The sequence below is a fragment of the Phascolarctos cinereus genome, unplaced genomic scaffold (genome assembly GCF_003287225.1).
Source record: "Phascolarctos cinereus isolate Bilbo 61053 unplaced genomic scaffold, phaCin_HiC Scaffold_8;HRSCAF=390, whole genome shotgun sequence".
NCBI lineage: Eukaryota > Metazoa > Chordata > Mammalia > Diprotodontia > Phascolarctidae > Phascolarctos > Phascolarctos cinereus.
The window spans coordinates 2,352,465-2,371,593 of NW_027556291.1; the positions used below are offsets into that span (position 1 = coordinate 2,352,465).

The 19,129-nt window shown below is 43.0% G+C and overlaps 1 protein-coding gene across 3 annotated transcripts in view; it reads left to right on the plus strand.

Annotated features, from left to right (window-relative positions):
• The window catches only part of KIF4A (kinesin family member 4A), a 78,473-nt gene that overhangs the window by 2,822 nt on the left and 56,522 nt on the right, over nucleotides 1–19,129 (plus strand). For 2 of the 3 annotated variants that reach the window (XM_020976477.2, XM_078147950.1), the window contains exons 4-9: nucleotides 4,266–4,456; nucleotides 6,145–6,237; nucleotides 11,627–11,793; nucleotides 11,977–12,071; nucleotides 17,802–17,918; nucleotides 18,627–18,802. In XM_020976477.2, the coding sequence (XP_020832136.1) occupies nucleotides 4,266–4,456; nucleotides 6,145–6,237; nucleotides 11,627–11,793; nucleotides 11,977–12,071; nucleotides 17,802–17,918; nucleotides 18,627–18,802 (839 nt within the window). Of the gene's footprint in view, nucleotides 1–4,265; nucleotides 4,457–6,144; nucleotides 6,238–9,037; nucleotides 9,678–11,626; nucleotides 11,794–11,976; nucleotides 12,072–17,801; nucleotides 17,919–18,626; nucleotides 18,803–19,129 lie in introns of those variants that run through there. The other variant, XM_078147951.1, reaches the window with a different exon arrangement.

Below are 19,129 nucleotides of genomic sequence, written 5' to 3' on the forward strand. Positions count from 1 at the left end.
GTTACAGGCAGATTGTGTGGGAAGTGACCTGTACAATGAGATTGACAGCTTGAGGGAGCCTTAGAGAGCTTCACTACCTTCATGGATGAGGAAATGGAGGCCTAGAGTCCAACAGGCAGTGAACCTCAAAGCTGGATTTGAACCCAGATCTTCTGATTGACAGGTGGTAGGTCCTGGTTCATGATGAGATATTCTAATTAAATGTATAATTCTATGTGCTTGTGGCATAACTAGCCTATGCTGTTGATTAAAGCAAGAGTCAGTAATGTTGTCCCCTTTCATCTCCTTTCTATTGTAAAACTGGTAACAGCTGAGATTGTGCTTTTCTCCAGAGCAGAGGCTCTTGAACCGATGCATGGTCCACAGGTCCGTGAGCCTCAGGGCACACTTTCCAGCATTTTTAACAGTGCTAAATTGATTTGGGCATTAGGTACAGTGTCCATTATTATACAAATGTTTAAACATTTTTATATGCAAGATAAGCTTTGTGTTCAGTAGAAAAGGATTTGGCTGTACCTTTTTTTTTTTTTTTGGTGAGGGGAATGTGGTTGACTTAAATAAATTATTTCCTAAACTATAAAATGCTGAACTACAGAAGCCACAAAGATGTTAATTATGATCATGTATTCAGAGCTCTCTTAACTGACAGCCTTTAACTTGGTAACAGAGCCAGAAAATCAGGAAGTAAACAAAAACAAAAACAGCTTCTGGGCCACTGAAAGAAATGTTCTAAAACCAGCCCCATGCTCCGAGGAGAAGCCGACCTAGCCAATTCTGAATGCCTTCCTTCTCATGTCTCACCTATTCCCCCCTCCCTCAAGAGAAGCATCAAAACAGCAGACAGCAGGTAGCCATACTGATGGCAAGAAGCAACAGGGACACCCTGAGAGGGAAAGAGGGAAGATCTAAAAAGTTGACTGGATTCAAAGCACAGCAGTCTGGGCCCTTTCAGTAATAAGGCTATCAAGCCTCTCAGGTTCAAGCCTGGCATACGTTAATATAGGTTGTATTACAGAACCACACCTGACATGACCCTTGGTGTTCAAAACCAATTAGACCGTGTTCTGTATACAAGCTGTGGGCAGCTAGGTAGCCCAGTGGATAGAGCGCTGGGCCTGGAATCAAGCAGACTCATCTTCCTGAGTTCCAGGCTAGCCTCAGACACTGCCTAGCTGCCCTAGAAGAGTGGGACATGACTGAAACAACTGAACAACAACAAAAATACAGACTGTTGGAAAACTTCCTTCTGTGGAATATCTCATTCTTCACTGATGCTCTCTAAGTGAAATGGTGTTGTAATGACCTTCAGAGATCATAAAGACAAAAACTGTCACACAAGGAGAGTGAATAGTGACCAACAGACGAAATAACTAAACTTTTTTTCAGTCAATCAACAAGCAGTTATTAAGTATTTACTATGTGCAAAGTTCTGTTGCCATATTTGTTCTTTTTAGGTTTTAGAATGGTTGACCTATATTGGAACTCCATCCCTTTACAGATAGGGAAACTGAGGCACACAAAGGTTGTAAATGGCGTGACTACAGTCATGTAGTTAGTTAATGGGAGAGCCAGGGCTAATTCAGAATTGGAAAGGACCTCAGAGGCCATTTGGTCTAGCCCAGACCTCATAAAAAACAGGTCATCTTGTCTCATATTTGTTTAAAGACCTCCAGTGTGAGGGGAGATGCTGTGTCTTGGGGCAGCCCACTCTTTGAGATAACTCTCATGGTTATAGAGTTCTTTGCTCATAGAGGCCAGGTCTGCCTCCAGGTTGTTACTGGTTTGAGTTTGGCCTCCTGGAGCAAAGCTTGGCCGCACATATTTGAGGGTAGCTCTCGTCTCCCAGATTGTCTCATGTTCCGAAGATTCTTCTTTCCCCTCCTGGTCAGTATTCACTAGATTTCTTCAGCTTCTCAGTGTGTCTTCCTTCCTAAAATGTGGTGCTTCGAAAAGAACAGAACCCTGGACCTGGGCAGTGCCCATGCCAGGGAGGGACTGCTGCCTTCCCAGTCCTAGGTACTCTGCAGCTCCAGGCAGCCTGTTGGGGGGCCACCATATTACACCGTTGACTTGTCTTGAGCTTGCAGCTCTTTCAGACAAACCGCTGTCTGTTCCTGCTACTTCCTTATTTTAGGATCATAGATTTAGGACTGGAAGTCCAACCTCTTGATTTTACGGATTAGAAAACTGAGGCCTGAGAGATTAAATGACTGGCCTAGATCACAAACATAGGTCATTTGAATTGTAGTCTTCTGAAGTTCAAGTCAAGTGCCTTCTCCACCACACTTGATACTTAAGAAGCTGATTTTTTTTAACCCAAGACGTTTTTGTCCATATTTAATCTCATCATACTGAGTTCGCCTCAACATTCTAGCCTCTCAGGATTTAGCAGATTCTGACCAAAATCCAGTGTGTTAGCTGTCACTCCAAGCCCTGCCCTCCCAGTTCCTTCGTCTCTTCCATTCCTGTGACCTTTTCTAGAGGTGTCGTAAAGATCAAATGAGACACGTTGCAACCTTAAAGTGTTACAGAAATGCTGTTAGGGTGCAGCTAGTGGCCACACTGCTGGACCTGGAGTCCAGGACACCTAATTTCCAAGCCTGGGGCCCTAAGCTGTGTGACTCTGGGCAAAGCACTTCGCTCTTTGGTCACAATTTCTTCATCTGTAAAAGGGAGATGATAATAATAGCATCTGCCTCCCGGGCTTGCTGTGAAGGTCAAATGACATAGTGGATGTAAGACACCTTGCTAGCCTTAAATGTTGGCCATTATGATGACTGCGGTTGTTATCCTGCCTTTGAGTCATCTTTGTATGTGATAAACCGGCTCTTCACGTCTTGATCCAAGTCACTGGTCAACCATTGGGCTGCCCAGGGCCAAGCCCGTATTCCCAGGACCCTCCATTTCAAGGTGACATTGGCAAGTATTCATGCCGACTCTGGGCCATTCATTGGGTTCGAACTCCTATCTAACAGTACTACTGTCTAGCTCACAACTGTCTGTCTTTTCCAAGGGAGTAGAAGGAAAGCATTTGTCAAATGTTTCCCTAAATCCTGGCAAACTCATCTCTAGCATTCCCCTGATCTACCAGTGAGGTAACTACTGAAACAGAAATGAAGAGGTTAGTCTGGCATCTTTCCGGAGACCTTGGGATAGTCTGCAACCCCCTGCAATGAGCACACACAAAACCTGTGTGGCAGGGGCAGCTAGGTGGCGCAGTGGATAGAGCACCAGCCCTGAATTCAGAAGGACCTGAGTTCAAATCTGGCCTCAGACACATAACACTAGCTGTGTGACCCTGGGCAAGTCACTTAACCCCATTGCCTAGCCAAAAAACAAAAACAAAACCTGTGTGGTTTTAGCTGGGCCAAGGACAGAGGCAATGTCACCTACACACCAACATATAGATGCAGCCCAAAATCACACTCATTGTTTTCATCCGAGTCCAGTGGCTTAAACTCAAGAGTAGCTACTTGCTCTTCTCTTTTCAGTTTGGGGCTTCAGCTCCCTAATATCTTCTACATATTGTATTAAGCCTGAAGGTTTACAAAGCTTTTTTCATCACAACTAGTCTGTTGGGGATACAGTCGTGGAGGAATAGCGTGGCCTTATTCAAGTTACAGCTAGTGAGCGGCAGAGCCGGGCCTTGAACCTAGACTTTCTGATTGATTCCAAATCTGATTCTCCTTTCTCCTGCGTACCAAAGGCTTGGTAACAGTAGTTATTCTGTTCGGAACAGTGAAAGCAAGCCAACTCTAAGATTGTTAGCAGAGCCAGGAGGTCACAGAAACACCAGAGCTCAAGTGGCTTCTTGTATGAGGAAACAGGGAGAGGAGGAAGCTTGTTCATGCTCATGGACTTTGTACCTGAGTTGCCCTGGAGATTCCTGAAGGTGGTAGAAGTCAGTCAGTGGTTTGGCGTTTTGGGTCAGAGAAGAGCATTCTAGTATATGGGGATTCTGTTTAACTGATAGCAAGATATACCTGGATATGTGTTTTCAGCTAAGGGGATTATTAATAACAAATTCGTATTAAGCTTACTTCCTACTTTGCATGGCTTCTAAAATTTAATTACAGTTTGAATACTCTACTCCAGGGTTTCCCCAGTTAGGGGTAGACAAGGTCCAGGTGTTTTTGAGACAGCTTGATTTTAATTTGGCTGGCAGGGTGATGATGGAGTTACTGGATTCTAGTCAAAATAGGCCAGGGTATTTTGGGAATGAAAAGGTTCTGAGAACCACTGTGTGTGATCTCTGTTCTGCCTAGGGTATAATGCAACCGTTCTGGCCTATGGACAGACTGGCTCTGGCAAAACATTTTCAATGGGCAGTGCATATACTGCAGCTCAAGAGCATGAACCAACAGTTGGGGTCATCCCTCGGGTAATACAGCTACTTTTCACAGAAATGGACAAGAAGGTGGACTTTGAATTCACCCTGAAAGTGTCTTACTTGGAGGTAAGTGATGTATCTTCGAGTATTCTGAATTAAAAATAACTTCTGTTGAATTGAAAAGTAGACTGCCGGGGTGGGGAACCTTGACTGAATCCAAACTTCACAGAACAGATCCCCTTAATAAAAGGATTTGTTCTGTGAAGTTTGGATTTAGTCAAAAGGCCGCACCCGAGGACCTAGAAGGCCACATGTAGCCTCAAGGCCACAGGTTCCTAACCCCTGGAGTATGCTTTCCTCAGCCAAAACATATTTAACTTAAGAGGGGTTGTGAGGGTCAAATGGTAACGTATACAGATCTCTTTGCAAACCTTCAGTTTAGTGCTTTGGAAATATCGTTGCTACTGCTAGGCTAAGTTGGATGATCAAGCAGTAATGATGGCTGCATGTGTGGGTTGGGAAGCAGCGTAGTACCGTGGGAAGAACACTCACTGGCTGTGGAGTTAGAGAACCTGAGTTCAAATCCAACTTCTGAAGCTTATTTTCTCTATGACCTTGGGCAAGTCACTTGGCCTCCCTGGGTCTCCTTTTCCTCCTCAGTTAATTGAGGAGATTAAATGAGATATGGCCTTTAAGCACCTTCCAGCTCTAGATCAAGATCTAGATAACATATAAATACAGATAGATGGAGAAGTCAATAGCCACCTGACAACTTGAACATATGTATTTAGGGACCATTAGTATACTCTAAAAAATTAGATAACCATTTCCATAGGAGAGGAAAGGAGTTGTAGACAGTATTGCATCGTCAAAGAGAAGGAGGTAGGTTTTCAAATTAGACTTTTAAAAGATCTAACATGACCACCTATTTGATCCTGGTGGAGAGCCATGTGTGGAAGTTTGAAAGCAGGTTTCTTAACTTTTTTGTGTGTCATGAACCCCTTTGGCAGTCTGGTAAACCCATGGACTTCTTCCCAGATTAATGTTTTTAGATGAGTAAAATATATATGCTTACAAAGGAAACCAACTATATTAAAATCTAGTTATCACAGTATTTAAAAAAAACGTTTAGAGGTCCCCAAGTCAAGAACCTCTGGCATAAACTTCTTTAAACTCTTACTTTCCTGCCTAATCTAGGTATGGTTAAGGTGCTTTGGGTGTGAGCCCTACATTTAAGGACCTGGTATCTGGAAGCAAGCTAGTTGAACTTCTGTTGAGAAAGTGTTGTTGGCCTCCTCTGCTCTCTTAGGTATCTGTGGGATAAAAGCAGCGATGAAGGAGGCGGCTCTGCTACTAGATGGCCGAATTTGGGGGCATCTTTTAGCTCTGTTCTTTTATATATGTCTGCTGTTTCACCATGAAGAAAAACCTTAATTTAGTTTATACGGTATCCTTTAGTGTAAAAGCGAAATTTCTGGAATTTCATCTTTGGGTTTGAGGCTACTATTTTGGAGACTGGATGTCCCTATCTGACGCAGACTGGAAGTATATTGGCCAGATGCCACTACTGATCACCATGGGATCTTTGACCTACTGTTTCTGATCCCTCCTTAGGCAGCTTGGTTCCCCATCCCACCCCATTCTTACTGTCCTGGTGCTGGGCCTACTTCAGTCACCTTAACAAACTGCATCTCTAAGCTCCTGCCCTGCCAGCCTCAAGCTTCCTCTGGAGTAGGGATCACCAGTACCACCACCTATACCCAGCAGAAAGTGGCGACTTTGATGTTTTTCTTTTGTCATCTTGTTTTTAACAGATCTACAATGAGGAGATTCTGGACCTGCTATGTCCATCTCGAGAGAAATCCTCCCAAATAAATATACGAGAAGATCCTAAGGAAGGCATAAAGGTGAATTGCTTTCTTTTTGTGATACAGAAATGTTTGGCAGTGCTGATGGTAAGGTTCAGCTCACGAGCACTTATACATGCCTACTGTGTGTGTGAGGTACTGTGCGGAGTGCTGGGGATACAGAGAGAAAAATGAAACTGTCCCTGCCCTTAAGGAGCTATCATAAGTGAATGTGAACATCACACCTCCAGATTCTTGTAGCCCCCATTTTCTCTGAAGCCAGGGAATGCTAAATATATTCCTGAATGGAAACTTTTGGGGGTAGAGGCAAGGAGAAGAGAAAGCCACATTCAGTCTCTTAAGGATTCCCATTTCTGTTTTTATATATGCTGATAGCATCTAGGACTTGTTTAGAACACAGAAGCTTAGGGAACTTAAGTTGCTTAGGGAATACAGGAGTATAAGTCATATTTCTTACCCTCAGGTAGTTTAGAGTCTAATTGGAGAGGTAAGACAGACATACATGAAACGCTTAAATTACTGCCTTTTATTTTGTGTTATATAGGCAGTACATACTCAAAGAGATCAATGTAGGTTAGAGCAGTCAGGAAAAGTTTTCTGGAAGAGGCGTTACATTTATGTTGGATTAGACCTTTAAAAGATGAGTCTGTAGAAGAGGTGCTTCCTTCTAGACAAAGAGAATGTGAAGTATTTACTGCGTACTACTCTATACAAGTCCTACTCCACTGCCTCATCATGGCATCGAGGCTACCCTGGATTCTCAAAGGCTGTGCCAGTGGGGCAAAACGGACATTTTCTACCGAACTGAAAACACTTTGAGGATGGTTCCATATGACAGGCTGTAACTCCTATCTTTAGACCAGCCTAGTTAGGTATGGAAAGGCTCATCACCAGCAGGTTGGCCACTAGGTGATGAATTTATTTGGCCACGGCAACCCATAAAACAGATAAAACTACATTTGTGTGAGACCCACTTCTCCTTCTGCAGTGATGGTGGCAGAGTGGTGTGAAACGGGGCAGAGGGTGCTAAGCATCCCTGCTTTTAGACTTTATGTAAACCATTAATTACCTGTTGGTGTGCTAAACATGAACTCTTTGTCCGACAACCCACGTGTGGAAATGCTCCTGGAGGATCTGAATTGTGTCAACATTGAGATTCTTGCTCTAAATGAAACCAGAAGACCTAAAGAAATGCCTTCTACATGGAAAGGCCACTTGAATTCTCTTAGGAGAAGCGAATAAAGGAGTTAGTGGAGTTGGTTTTATTGTGTGCCCAAAGGTAGCAAGAAAAAAAAGATCATTTTGTGGAATACCTGCTAATCTCACTTTGCAGTGTTCATAACAAGCATAAGCAAAGAGACCAACGTAAATGTAATTGTAGCTTATGTGCCAAGATCTGTTGTGGAGAATGAAGTAGAGAGATTCTATGAAGGACTCAACAAGATCCTCCAAAATAAGTTTATGAGTAAATCCGAAGATACTAGGTGTAGGGCAACATCTCAAAAAAAGAAACAAACAGAAAAACAAACAAACAACATCTCAAAAAAAGAAAGCCAACTTCATAACACATAACAAAGGACTAGTTACTTATGGGGGCATCATTTTAAAGTCAGCCATCTGTGTAGTTAGACCTTGGGCTAGTTAAAACAAAGGTCCAAATCAGCTCCAAGTTAGAAGAAAGAATAAAGATAAGAAAATACTACACGTCATTATAATAGCTCCCACTCTGTTTAAATGAGCTGACACTAAGCAGTGTGAAATGGTTAAAAGTCAAAACTTCTCTGATGACCATGATTCCATAGGGAATTTTAACCAAGGTAAACAGTCTTGATAAGGAGGGAGTCAAAAAGGACACATAACTTTAGCCAGCACAACAGTTTTTTCTGCTTGGCACCAAGTTTATCAAAGTTGAGGACAACATTTGTTTCAAGTACCAGCTCACTCTAAAACCCCATGGAGAAAGCTAACAGATGATCACAAACAATGTTTCACAAAATAGTGTAAAGAAGTCGTTGGGGAAATGAGTTTGCAGAAAGTTTGGCATGAGACCCAACTAAGCCAAATCATCCTGTGAGAATGGAAGGACAACAAAATAGAACAGATTTGTTGTAGCAGTCGAGTATCATTGCTGGCAACGGAACCATATTTGGACACAAAAACATCAGTAGCTGTTGGGCAAGAAAGGATCTGGCAAGGGCTTTTAAGAAAATGAAGCTGAAAAGAGCTGTTGCACCTGACTGGGCACATGAAGAAGACAAGAGCCTCACTAGAGGAGGTGTCAAGAGAACAGAGAACTCACTCTGTATTTATCACCCAACAAGGGTGACTGAGCTGACTGAAGCTATCAACCTCTCTATTACATTCTACTTTCTCATCTCAGCAGAATCTTTGCAGGTGGATTGCATACTCAACAGGGATATCTTGATGAAAAATGGAAGGGAACAGACAGCCTTTTGCCAATGACTTTATAACAGACCACATTTCCTGACAGAAAACTATAGAGAATACAGTATCCTGTTGTGTGTGTCCTGTTGACGTGGCAGAGTAAAACCTAACCTTCAAAGACTTTGCACAGTGTATCATGGGGTATGTGTTGCAAGCTCCCTTGGTAACACAACTGATCATCATTCTCGGGAAATAGATGGTCCTCGAAGGTGTTTTACACGAACCTCCTCCATCCCAGGAGCGGAGTCCAGATGGAAGAATTACCTGTGGTTGGGGAGGTCTTCTAGGAGTTCTTCTTTAGGGATAACATTGTTTGGATTGTATCAGGCCTTAGAATGCTACACAACTTCCTTAGGAGATTGGCCTATTAGTCATTCTTACATATTGCTCAGATATATGCATTTGGATGAATAATTTGTTGGCTTAGTGCATTAGTATAGGCACCTTGAACAGACACTGCGAACTCAGAATGAGTAGGGCCTAGAAGTGAATAGGAGGAAGAGATTGAGCTGAGTTACTTTTGGGCCATCACATAGTTCTTTCACTGAAACTTAGTTGCTGCTTGACATGCAAGACCATCTTTTCAACACCAGTGTTTTCCTAACAGTAGTACCTGGCTATAAATCGTGGAGCCTCATGGTCTCTGAAGAATCCAGATTGAAGATGTCCTGAAGGACAGTGGAGAGACACCTTATGGGCATAAATAGACCATATCATCTTCCCAAAGGCGACTTACACGTAAAAAGTTGGCGCAAAAGACATAATCAAAAATGCATATGCTCCGAAGAGGGGTTGGGCCAGTCATGCAATGAGAACAGGAGAATACCCTTAGTGTTAACTTTTAACGAAATGTTCAGAGACCCTGAGGAAAACTTCCAACATGCCAATTAGTTTCTCCATAGAATTGTGAAAGGACATGGACAAGAATGACACAGGATGAGAAGGCGTGCATGGGTTGTGATCTAGACTGGTGGAGGGAGCACCCACATCGATGAGATCACTGATCCATTGACGTATCAAAGTACATGTAAAAGGTACTGTGCCAAAACCCCCTGGGAGTGAGGATGGGGGTGGGAGCAACAAAATAAGGATGAAACATAGTCCCTGCCCCCAGCAACTGCTTGACTGAGGCAATAACCTAAATAATCCAAGTACTAAAAAATAGTATACACCAAGGAGTGTGGTCTTGTGGAAGAGATCACTAGATTTGCAGTCAGACCATGAGTTTGAATCCCAGCTCCTGTTACTTCTGGGTGACTTTGAAAAAGTCACTTTCCCTTGTGGAGTTTCTGCTTCCCCTTCTGAAAAAAGAGGAAAAAAAGGGAGAGTTGGACTGGCTAACTACCACTATTATAAAAGCTAGCCATTGGACTAGATGATCCCTAAGATCTCTCTTAGCTCCCAGTCCTCTGATACTATAAAGATTAAATGAATGACCCCAACAAAGTTTGGAGGAAGGAAAGATCACTTTGGTCTACAGAGGTTGAGAAAGGGATAGAGAAAGAATGATAGTGGTGACAGGGAGGATGTGCGAGACCTGGGCTTGAAAAGAAACTCTTGGGGGGGGGGTTGTTAGATTGGGGACTTTTCAACTGCTTAACTTCCCTGCCTCTACCCTACCCCCACCTCAATCACTTTTATTGGCTGGAAATGTGCTTAGAAAGGTTTGTTGACACTGAATTAGACATGACCCCAGATTTGTACCTGAACAAGAATCCCTTTTGTGATCTGCCTTTCCCTGAGGACCCCCAGTCAGAAGGACCCCACTATCTCCTGGTGTCATACATTCCACTTGTGGATAGCTCTAATTGCTAAGAAGTTCTTCCCTAGGTCGGACCTCAGTTTGCCTCTTTGCAGTTCTTGCATTCTGATTCTAGTTCTGCCCTCTGGGGCCAAGCAGAACAGATCTTATCCCACATGACGCCACTTCAAAGATAGTTATCCCATCTCTCAGACATTAACCCCTCACCAACCAAGGTCTTCTCCAGTTTCTTCAACTGAGTCCTCCTATGGCATGATCTCTCAGTGTATTTTTTTTCCTAAGGACCTCCACAATTTTTGTCAGAACCCACAGGTATTTAGGCAGGGTTTGAAGGTTTGGGTCAGATCAGGCATTGAGTCTCGATTCTAAGTACTCAGATAATCAATCGATCAACATTTTTTAATTGCCTACTGTGTCCCAGGCATTTTGTTAAGCACTGGGGATGTGGAAAGAGGCAAAAGATAATCCCTGCCCTCAAAGAGCTTCCCATCTAATGCTAAAGCCCTTAAGAAGGTCAAACCTGGCTAGCATGAGCCATTGAAGTAAAAAATACCCAGCAGGCAGTTAGAGGTGTACATCGGAAGGTCAGGGATAGAGATGAAGAATTAGGAATTATGATGAAATCAGGCTTTATAGAGTGGGAAGGAACCTTAGAAGAAGTCTGGTTCAGTCCCTTCATTTTACATATAAGAGAATCAAGGTCCAGAGAAAAGATTTACCCACAGTTGTACAACTAACTACTAGTAGACCTTGGATTAGCACCCACGTGTCCTGACTTCCCAGTCCAGTACTATTCCTCCTATGTCATCTCATAGTAAAACGGAGGAGAAGACAGGGAGAAGGTGGAAAAGAGAAACAGTTGTATTCCATACTTTTGTCTTCTGGTGTTGGTTCCAGGGGAGCTCTCAGTCAAGACTCCCCTAAAATCAGAGATTATTTTCCAGCCCCTTTGCCCTGGGGCCTCTCGTGCAGATGAGAGACTGAAGTGCATCCTGCTACCGAGCTTTGTGTCTCTTAAGACTGCTGGAGTTCAGAACGATCACTAGCTTGTGATATGGATTCACCAGTCCTTAAAAACAGTCTAGTTTCCATAGTTGTCAATACAGTGAGGTTTACTAAACCTATCCTGAAACATAAAGATAGCACTTTCCCTCCACGAGCCTTGTCTTTGGTCAGGCACTTGAGTTATCACAGGGAAATTTTTTCTTCCTTTTGAATTAGATCATAGGACTCACCGAAAAGACCGTTTCACTTGCCATGGACACCGTGTCCTGCTTGGAGCAGGGCAACAACTGTAGGACTGTGGCCTCCACCGCTATGAACTCCCAGTCTTCCCGATCTCATGCCATCTTCACCATCTCCATTGAGCAGAAGAAGAAAAGTGACAAGTAAGTTTATGATATCTACAGTCAACATTTCTCATGTGTTAACTCTACTGAAGTTGGAAGTGCTCAGATTGAATTGGCATAACACCTGATCTGTTGATAAGATTATATAAGTTAGCTCTGATGCTGGATTCTTGCTAGAAGCCGTAAATGCTGGTTCCACCAGGCATCCTGTCTTTATCACAGGAACAGTAGCTTTCGATCCAAGTTACATCTTGTAGACCTGGCTGGTTCAGAAAGGCAGAAGAAGACGAAGGCTGAAGGAGACCGTCTAAAAGAAGGTAAGAACATTTGACACCGGCATTGTAGACAAAAGTCATTTAACCCTGAAAAGGTGGCAGGTGTAGGAAGCCAGGAGAAAGTGGGCAGCAAAGGAGGTGGATCAAGGCTGCTTGAAGATGCTTGCTGACAGCAGGGCCATTTGGGCAGATATTTCTTAAACCAATATTTTGAGAATTTAAATTTTGAACCTAAACACTAATTTCCGTATACAGAGCAGAACACAAAAAGAAGATTGTGTGTGAAACCGTCTCCATTTTATAATGCTTTTTTTTTTAAACTATAAATTCCATACTTTACTTTCAAAACTTGCCTGTGTTTCTTTCTGTTCTTTTCTGCGTGTTTCGGTGGTCCTCTTTTTTTTCGGGGGGGGGAACAATCAAAATATAACCTCCTTCTCCCAGGGTTTCACCCCACCCCCACCCCCTAGATCTTTGAGGTTCAGAGCACTGTGTCTTCAAGGCCAACTATGGCATCTTGGAACTGGATGCCAGGGACCTTGGATCTGTGGGCTTTGTCAGTCAACATTTATAAGCATGCGCTGTGTACCAGGCACTGAGCTAGGTGCTGAGAATGCAAAAAGAGGCAAAAGACAGTCCCTGCCCTCAAGGAGCTCACTGTCTAATAGAGAAGACTGCAGTCAAACACATATGTACAGGTAAGCTCTATACAAGACAAAGGGGAAATTATTAACAGAAGGAACACACTAGAATTCTGAGGGGCTGGCAAAGACTTCCTGGAGAAGATAGGATTTTAATTGGCCCTTAAAGGAAGCCCAAAGGTAGAGATGAGCAGAGAGAGCATTCCAGGGGTGGGCCATGGCCGGAGAAAATGTCTGGATTCAAGAGATGAAGTGTATTTTTCCCTGGAGCAATAGAACTGCCTGAGCATGTGTCAGCGACTAAGGTGTAAAAAAGACGAAAGGTAGGAGGGGGCTAGGTTCGAAAGGGCTTTGAATGCCAGAGGATTTTATATTTGACTCTGCAGGTGAGAAGGAGTCACCCAAGTTTACTGAAAAATTACTTTGGAGGCTGCCTAGTGGATGAATTGGAGTGGGGAGTGAGTGGCAGTGGGCGGAGCCACCAGCGGGCAAATGAAGCAGTCCACATTCATCCTGGCGGCTACTCCCTGGCTATAGCTTTACTTGTTCTGCATAGAGTATTCTGAGTGCAGATTTGCACCACAGTTTTGTACAAGGGTAGAATAACATTTTTTATTTTGTTCCCAGCATTCTTAGCGATAGACACAAAATGGTGGATCTTTTGGGCTGCAGCCTCACAATGAGTTGTATATTTGCCATTGCTGCTTTCCCATCTCTCCTAGCTATCCTCCTTAATTTCAATTCAACAAACTTAATATTAAATGGTCATAATATAGAATCAGAATATATTTTTGTTACCTATACTTAATTGGATAAAATGCTATGTAACTTCTTCTAAAAAGCATTTAGAGTAAACATTTTTTATTTCTCAAAAAAACAAACCAAACCCCAAAACACCTATATAGACTTTAGATTAACTTCCCTCTCTATCCCCTCGAGTGGCCCACTGGGCCTCAGTGGAAATAAGTTCTGCACCTTTACTGTAGCTGACAAAGTTGCATGAAATCCTGCGGGTGACCTCAGAAGGCAGGATCAGAAAAGGTTCTTCTTTTTTCTGACCCTGTTTGTACTGTCTCAGCCTCAAATAATCCAGGAGCAGTAATTTTCTTGAGTGCCCATATTGTATACATTTTTCTTGAATGCTAGTTACTTTAGGGATATTGTAAAGAAGTTTTTATTTTTTCTAAAGATGGAACTACTCAATTTGAGAAATAAATTCGAGTATATTTGTTTAAAAAATTAGAACCAATTACCTTATCTTAAATATAAGATATAGGAGTTCAGAAGAGGAATATTAGTGTAAGTTAAAGTAGTTGAAGAAGGATTATTGATGGAAGTGAACACTGACAGGCACATAATAGAAACAAATTTGGATCGACAGAGGGAAAACCATGAGCCAAGATAGTGAGAGGGGAATTCATAGAGTGTTGTCAAAAAACAGTGTAGAGACTGACCCCACTGGAGCAATGGGGACATGTAGAGAGGAAGGAGAAGTGACGTAATCTGGTGTCAGATTATAGAGAACTTTCGAAGACGCTTAGAGGAATTTGGACTTGATGCAGCAGGAAGTCAGGAGTTCTTGCAGGTTTGTAAGCAGAGGAATGGCCTAAAAGTGATTTAAAGGAACATCAGTTTGGCAGCATTGATTAGGAAGGACCCATGGTATGGGGATTGGGAAAGAGATGGAAACAGAGAGGTTAACTCAAAGGTTGCACTAATCTAGGTATGAGACCTCTCTTAGGGTAGTAGAAGGAATGGGAAGTAAGAAACGGATACATTTGGAAAGAAGAATCAATAGGAGTTGGCTGGCCAGATAGAGGGAGTGACAGACACAGATGACTCTAACCTTGATTGGCTGGGAAAACAATGATGCCACTGACCAAGGAAAATTGGAAGATTTCCTAGGAGAGGGAAACAGAGTCAGATAAGAGGGAAAGGGTGACTTTTGTTTTTGTACTTTTGAGATGAGGTGAGGTGATGGGGAGACAGCTAGAGCTATCTTCTGTAGTCAGTTGTAGTTCAGGTGAAGGAGCAAGGCTGGAGGTCTAGATTTAGGAGGGATCAGCATTTGTAAATGAAATTTTGATAATAGATGAGTTCTCAGAATTAGCAGAAAGAAAAGGATAGAGCCATAGAGAAACCCCCTATAGTTAGAGAATGAAGGAAAGAAAAGGAGTCATTGATGTAAACAGAAATCGTTGATGAGGGAAGAGAATCTTGTGAATATAGTGTCATAGAGGCCAAGAGAAGAAAAACATTTCAAGAAGAATGGGGTGTGGGGTAGCTAGGTGGCACATTGAATAGAGCATCAGCCTTGGAGTCAGGAGGACCTGAGTTCAGACACTTGACACTTACTAGCCATGTGACCCTGGGCAAGTCACTTAAGCCTGATTGCCTCACCAAAAAGCCAAAAGAAGAAGAAGAATGGAGTAGTCAGCCGTGTCCTGTTTCAACAAGGTCAGTCAGTCAATATATACTTATTAAATACCATGTGCTAAGCACTGAGGATACAACTTCCCACAGTACCTGCTGCTAAGGAACATGCATTCTATGGAGACAACATATAGATATCTACATACGTATAAGATATTCAGAGAAGGTAGAAGGTAATCTGAAAGGGGAAGCCATTAGTAACTGCAGAGACCAAGAAAGACCAGCAGAAAGTGGAATTTGAGCTGAGTCTTGAAGGACACCAGGGAGACAAAGAGCAAAGGGTTTGGAAGTAGGAGATAGGAGTGTTGTGTTGGAGGAACAGCAGAAAGGCCAGTGTCACTGAATCATGAAGGGGAGTAAGGTATAAGGAGACTGGGGAGGGAGGAAAGGGCCAGGCTGTAAACGGAGGAGTTTATATTTGATCCTGGAGGTAATGGGGACCCTTTGGGGCTCCCTGGGGAGTTGAGGGGTGGGGAGAGTCTGATATGGTCAGACCTGTGATTTGGAAAAAGCACTTTGGCAGTTGATTGGAGGATGGACTGGAGTGGTGAGAAACTTAAGGCAGGGATCATCGTATCAAGGAGTGAGGCGTAAGAAGACTGGGAAGGTAAGAGGGAGCTAAGTTATGCAGAGCTTTGAGTGGCAAACAGCATTTTGTATTTGATCCTGGAGAAAATAGGGAACCACTGGAGTTTAGTGAGTAGGTAGGGTGCCATGATTGAGCCTGTGCTTTGGGAAAATCACCTTGGTGATTAAATAGAGGATAGATTGGAGTGGGGAGAGACTTGAGGTAAGCAGATTCCCATGTGTGTCATCCCCACCCCCCAAAGCTATTGCTATAGTCTAGGTATGAAGTGATGAGAGCCTGCATTAGGATGGGCGCAGGGTCAGAGGAGAAAAGGGGGCATATACAAGAGATGTTACAAAAGTGAAATCAACAGGCTTTAGCAACTGGTTGGATTCAGGGGGTGAGACAGAGTGAGGAGTCCAGGATGACCCCTAGGTTGGGAATCTGAGGCTTGGGGAGGGTGGGGTTGACCTTTATAGTAACAGAGAAGGTAGGAGGTGAGGAGGGTTTAGGGAAAGACAATGAGTTCTGTTTTGGAGATATCGAGTTTAAGATATCTACTGGACCAAGATTAGAGGTCAGCAGAGAGGTTGGGGCAGGGTAGGTAGATTTGAGAATCATCAGCATAGAAATGGTCATTAAATCCGTGGGAGCTGAGGAGATCACCCGGTGAAATAATTTAAAGGTAGAAGAGAAGAGGACTCTGGACAGAACTGTGAGGGACAAAGAAGGCATGATATGGAGAAAGATCCAGCAAAGGAGACTGAGGAGAGGTCAGATAGGTAGGAAGAGACCCAAGAGAGAGGGGAGTGTCCTGAAAACCTAGAGAGAAGAGAGGATGATGGGGGAGAGAGTGACCCACAGTGTCAAAGGCTGCAGAGAAGTCAAGGAGAACGAGGACTGAGAAAAGGCCTTTGGATTTGACAATTAAGAGATCACTGCTAACTTTGGAAATAGGCATTTTGGTGGAATGGTAAGATTGAGACTGGATTGTAAAGGGTTAAGAAGAGGGTGTAAGGAGAGGAAGTGAAGGCAGCTATTGCAGACAGCCTTTCAGAAGAGATTAGCAAGATTCTTCAATGTAGGATCATGGTTATCTGGAATGGAAGGAGTAAACAGGGTTCTTTGAGAACGGGGAGACATGGGCATGTTTGCAGGCAGCAGGGAAGGAGCCAGAAAACAGGGAGAGACTGAAAATAAGTGAAACATGAAGTGAACATTAGAGTACATTAAAACATAGAAAATATGAATTTGTGGTTTTCTAAGTCAATATGCTATTTGCAGGAATCCTTATACACGGTTTAGTGACCCCTATTTCTATTTGAGTTTGACATCACTGGTACAAGGTATCCTCAAAGTCTTAGAAAATCACTAAAACTTTTGAGATACCCTGAACAATATGCTAAGTAGATAGGAGATATCAGACGTGCTATTAAGAGTTGAGATAGATCAGTCTGAGCTGGGAGCATCAGAGACGGCTCTATGGAAGAGCTGGATAGAGTGAAGGGGTAGAATGTCAGCTGACAGATATGGAGGCATTCCAGCAGCACAAGAAGAGACTGAGGTCTGAAAATGTGGGGGATGGAGGTTACAGAGTGAGTAGTCTAGCTTCCCTGGTACGTAAAGCTTCCAAAGACAGAACAAAAGGTGGGAGCATTGAAGCGATTGCAGCTAGATCAAAAGACAGGTGTAGGTATTTCTTCTTTATTTGCTAAGCAATGGGGAGCTAGCAAAGGTTTTTGAATAGTGAAGCGACGTGATTAAAAGGCTGCATTAAGAAGATTCATCTGCATAGGACAGACTAAAAGGGAGAGACGAGAGGTGGGTTGGGCTGTTAGGCTAAACCAGGTTACTTTTGTTTCTCTGATGAAGAATGAAAGACACCAACAAATTGGACTATGCAGTGTGCCAATGAATAACCTAAACACCTCATCAAGCTCTTTGAACTCCATTGGACTAAATGCTTCGTGCCAGGTTTCCTTCCACCTGCTTTTCCTGGAGAACTAAGTGAGACTTTAACTTTGAGTTTCTAGTGTTTCTCTAGACTGTTCTTTTTCCCATTTCAGGAAAAAGAATTCTAATGCACACTAAATCTACATAATTTTGATTTCTCTCTTTCCTTACTTGTAGGTATTAATATTAACAGAGGTCTTCTATGCCTGGGAAATGTAATTAGTGCACTTGGAGATGACAAAAAGGGGGGCTTTATCCCCTACAGAGATTCCAAGTTAACCCGGCTGCTTCAAGGTAAGTCCCCACCAGCCTCTGAACAAAGGGACAAACTCTCAGGGTAATGATTTGGGAAAGGGAGAAACTGGGAACTGATAAAATTCAAACTTTGATTTGTGTTAGATATGGGTCTGTGACCAGGTAAAAGGTGGTAAGAATGGCAGGCAGCTTTCGGGGACAACAGAAAGCTGGCCTGGTGGCTGAAGCACACCCAATAACACTTAACACACTGGTGGCTAAAAAGGATGCTCATCAGTATCTGCTAGTCCAGGGATGGGAGACCTGCAGCCTTGAGGTCACACGTGGCCTCCTAGATCCTTAGATCCCACAGCCTTCTGACTGCATCCAAATGTTAACAAAGGCCAAAGGTCCCTGTGCTAGACTAGTGGTGTTCAGGGAGGGTGCCATGCTGGGTTAAAATTCACCAAGAGGAGACCTCCTGAGAATGTCTAATGACAAAAGGGGCATTAATATGATTAGACTAGGTCTTGGTGATGGCTCTTTAGAACAGCAGGAAGCCCTTTCTCAAGTAAGATTAGGGGACAAGTAGAGTCACCCTAGAAATGAAAAACTTAGCACTTCACAGATGGTAGGAGGCACCACATCTCCACCATAGGCCTGTATGGTCTCTTAGAGCCTCCAGATTTGAATTCATCAAGCAAAATCGACAGCTTTTTCTGCATCTTCTTTACTTGGTTTCAACTCCAGAGCACTGTTCTCTTTCAGACTCACTAGGTGGTAATAGCCATACTCTCATGATTGCCTGTGTGAGTCCTGCAGACTCCAACCTAGAAGAAACAGTGAATACACTGCGCTATGCCGACAGGGCAAGAAAAATCAAGAATAAACCCATTGTCAACATTGATCCCCAGACGGCTGAACTTAATCATCTGAAGCAACAGGTACTAGAGGCAAAATTTGATGGTAGTCAGTGGTATTACTGAATTTGAATTATTGTCTAAATTTATTATTATCGTGGGCTTAAAGAGATAGTGAATTAGTGCTGGGACATAATCACATAATCACATTTGTTAATCTTGTTTTGCAGGAGAAGATATTACTAGGGGTGGTGGTTCTTTCTAAGATGGTCTGGCCAGTTCAAAAGCATTAATGGACCCCTACTGGATTTCTTCTTTTTACCATGCCCTAAAAATTACTTCATCCAAAATCTCAGGATGCTATAGAGGTAGTCTGCAGTGAGATAGAGATTTTCTGCCGTACATATCTCA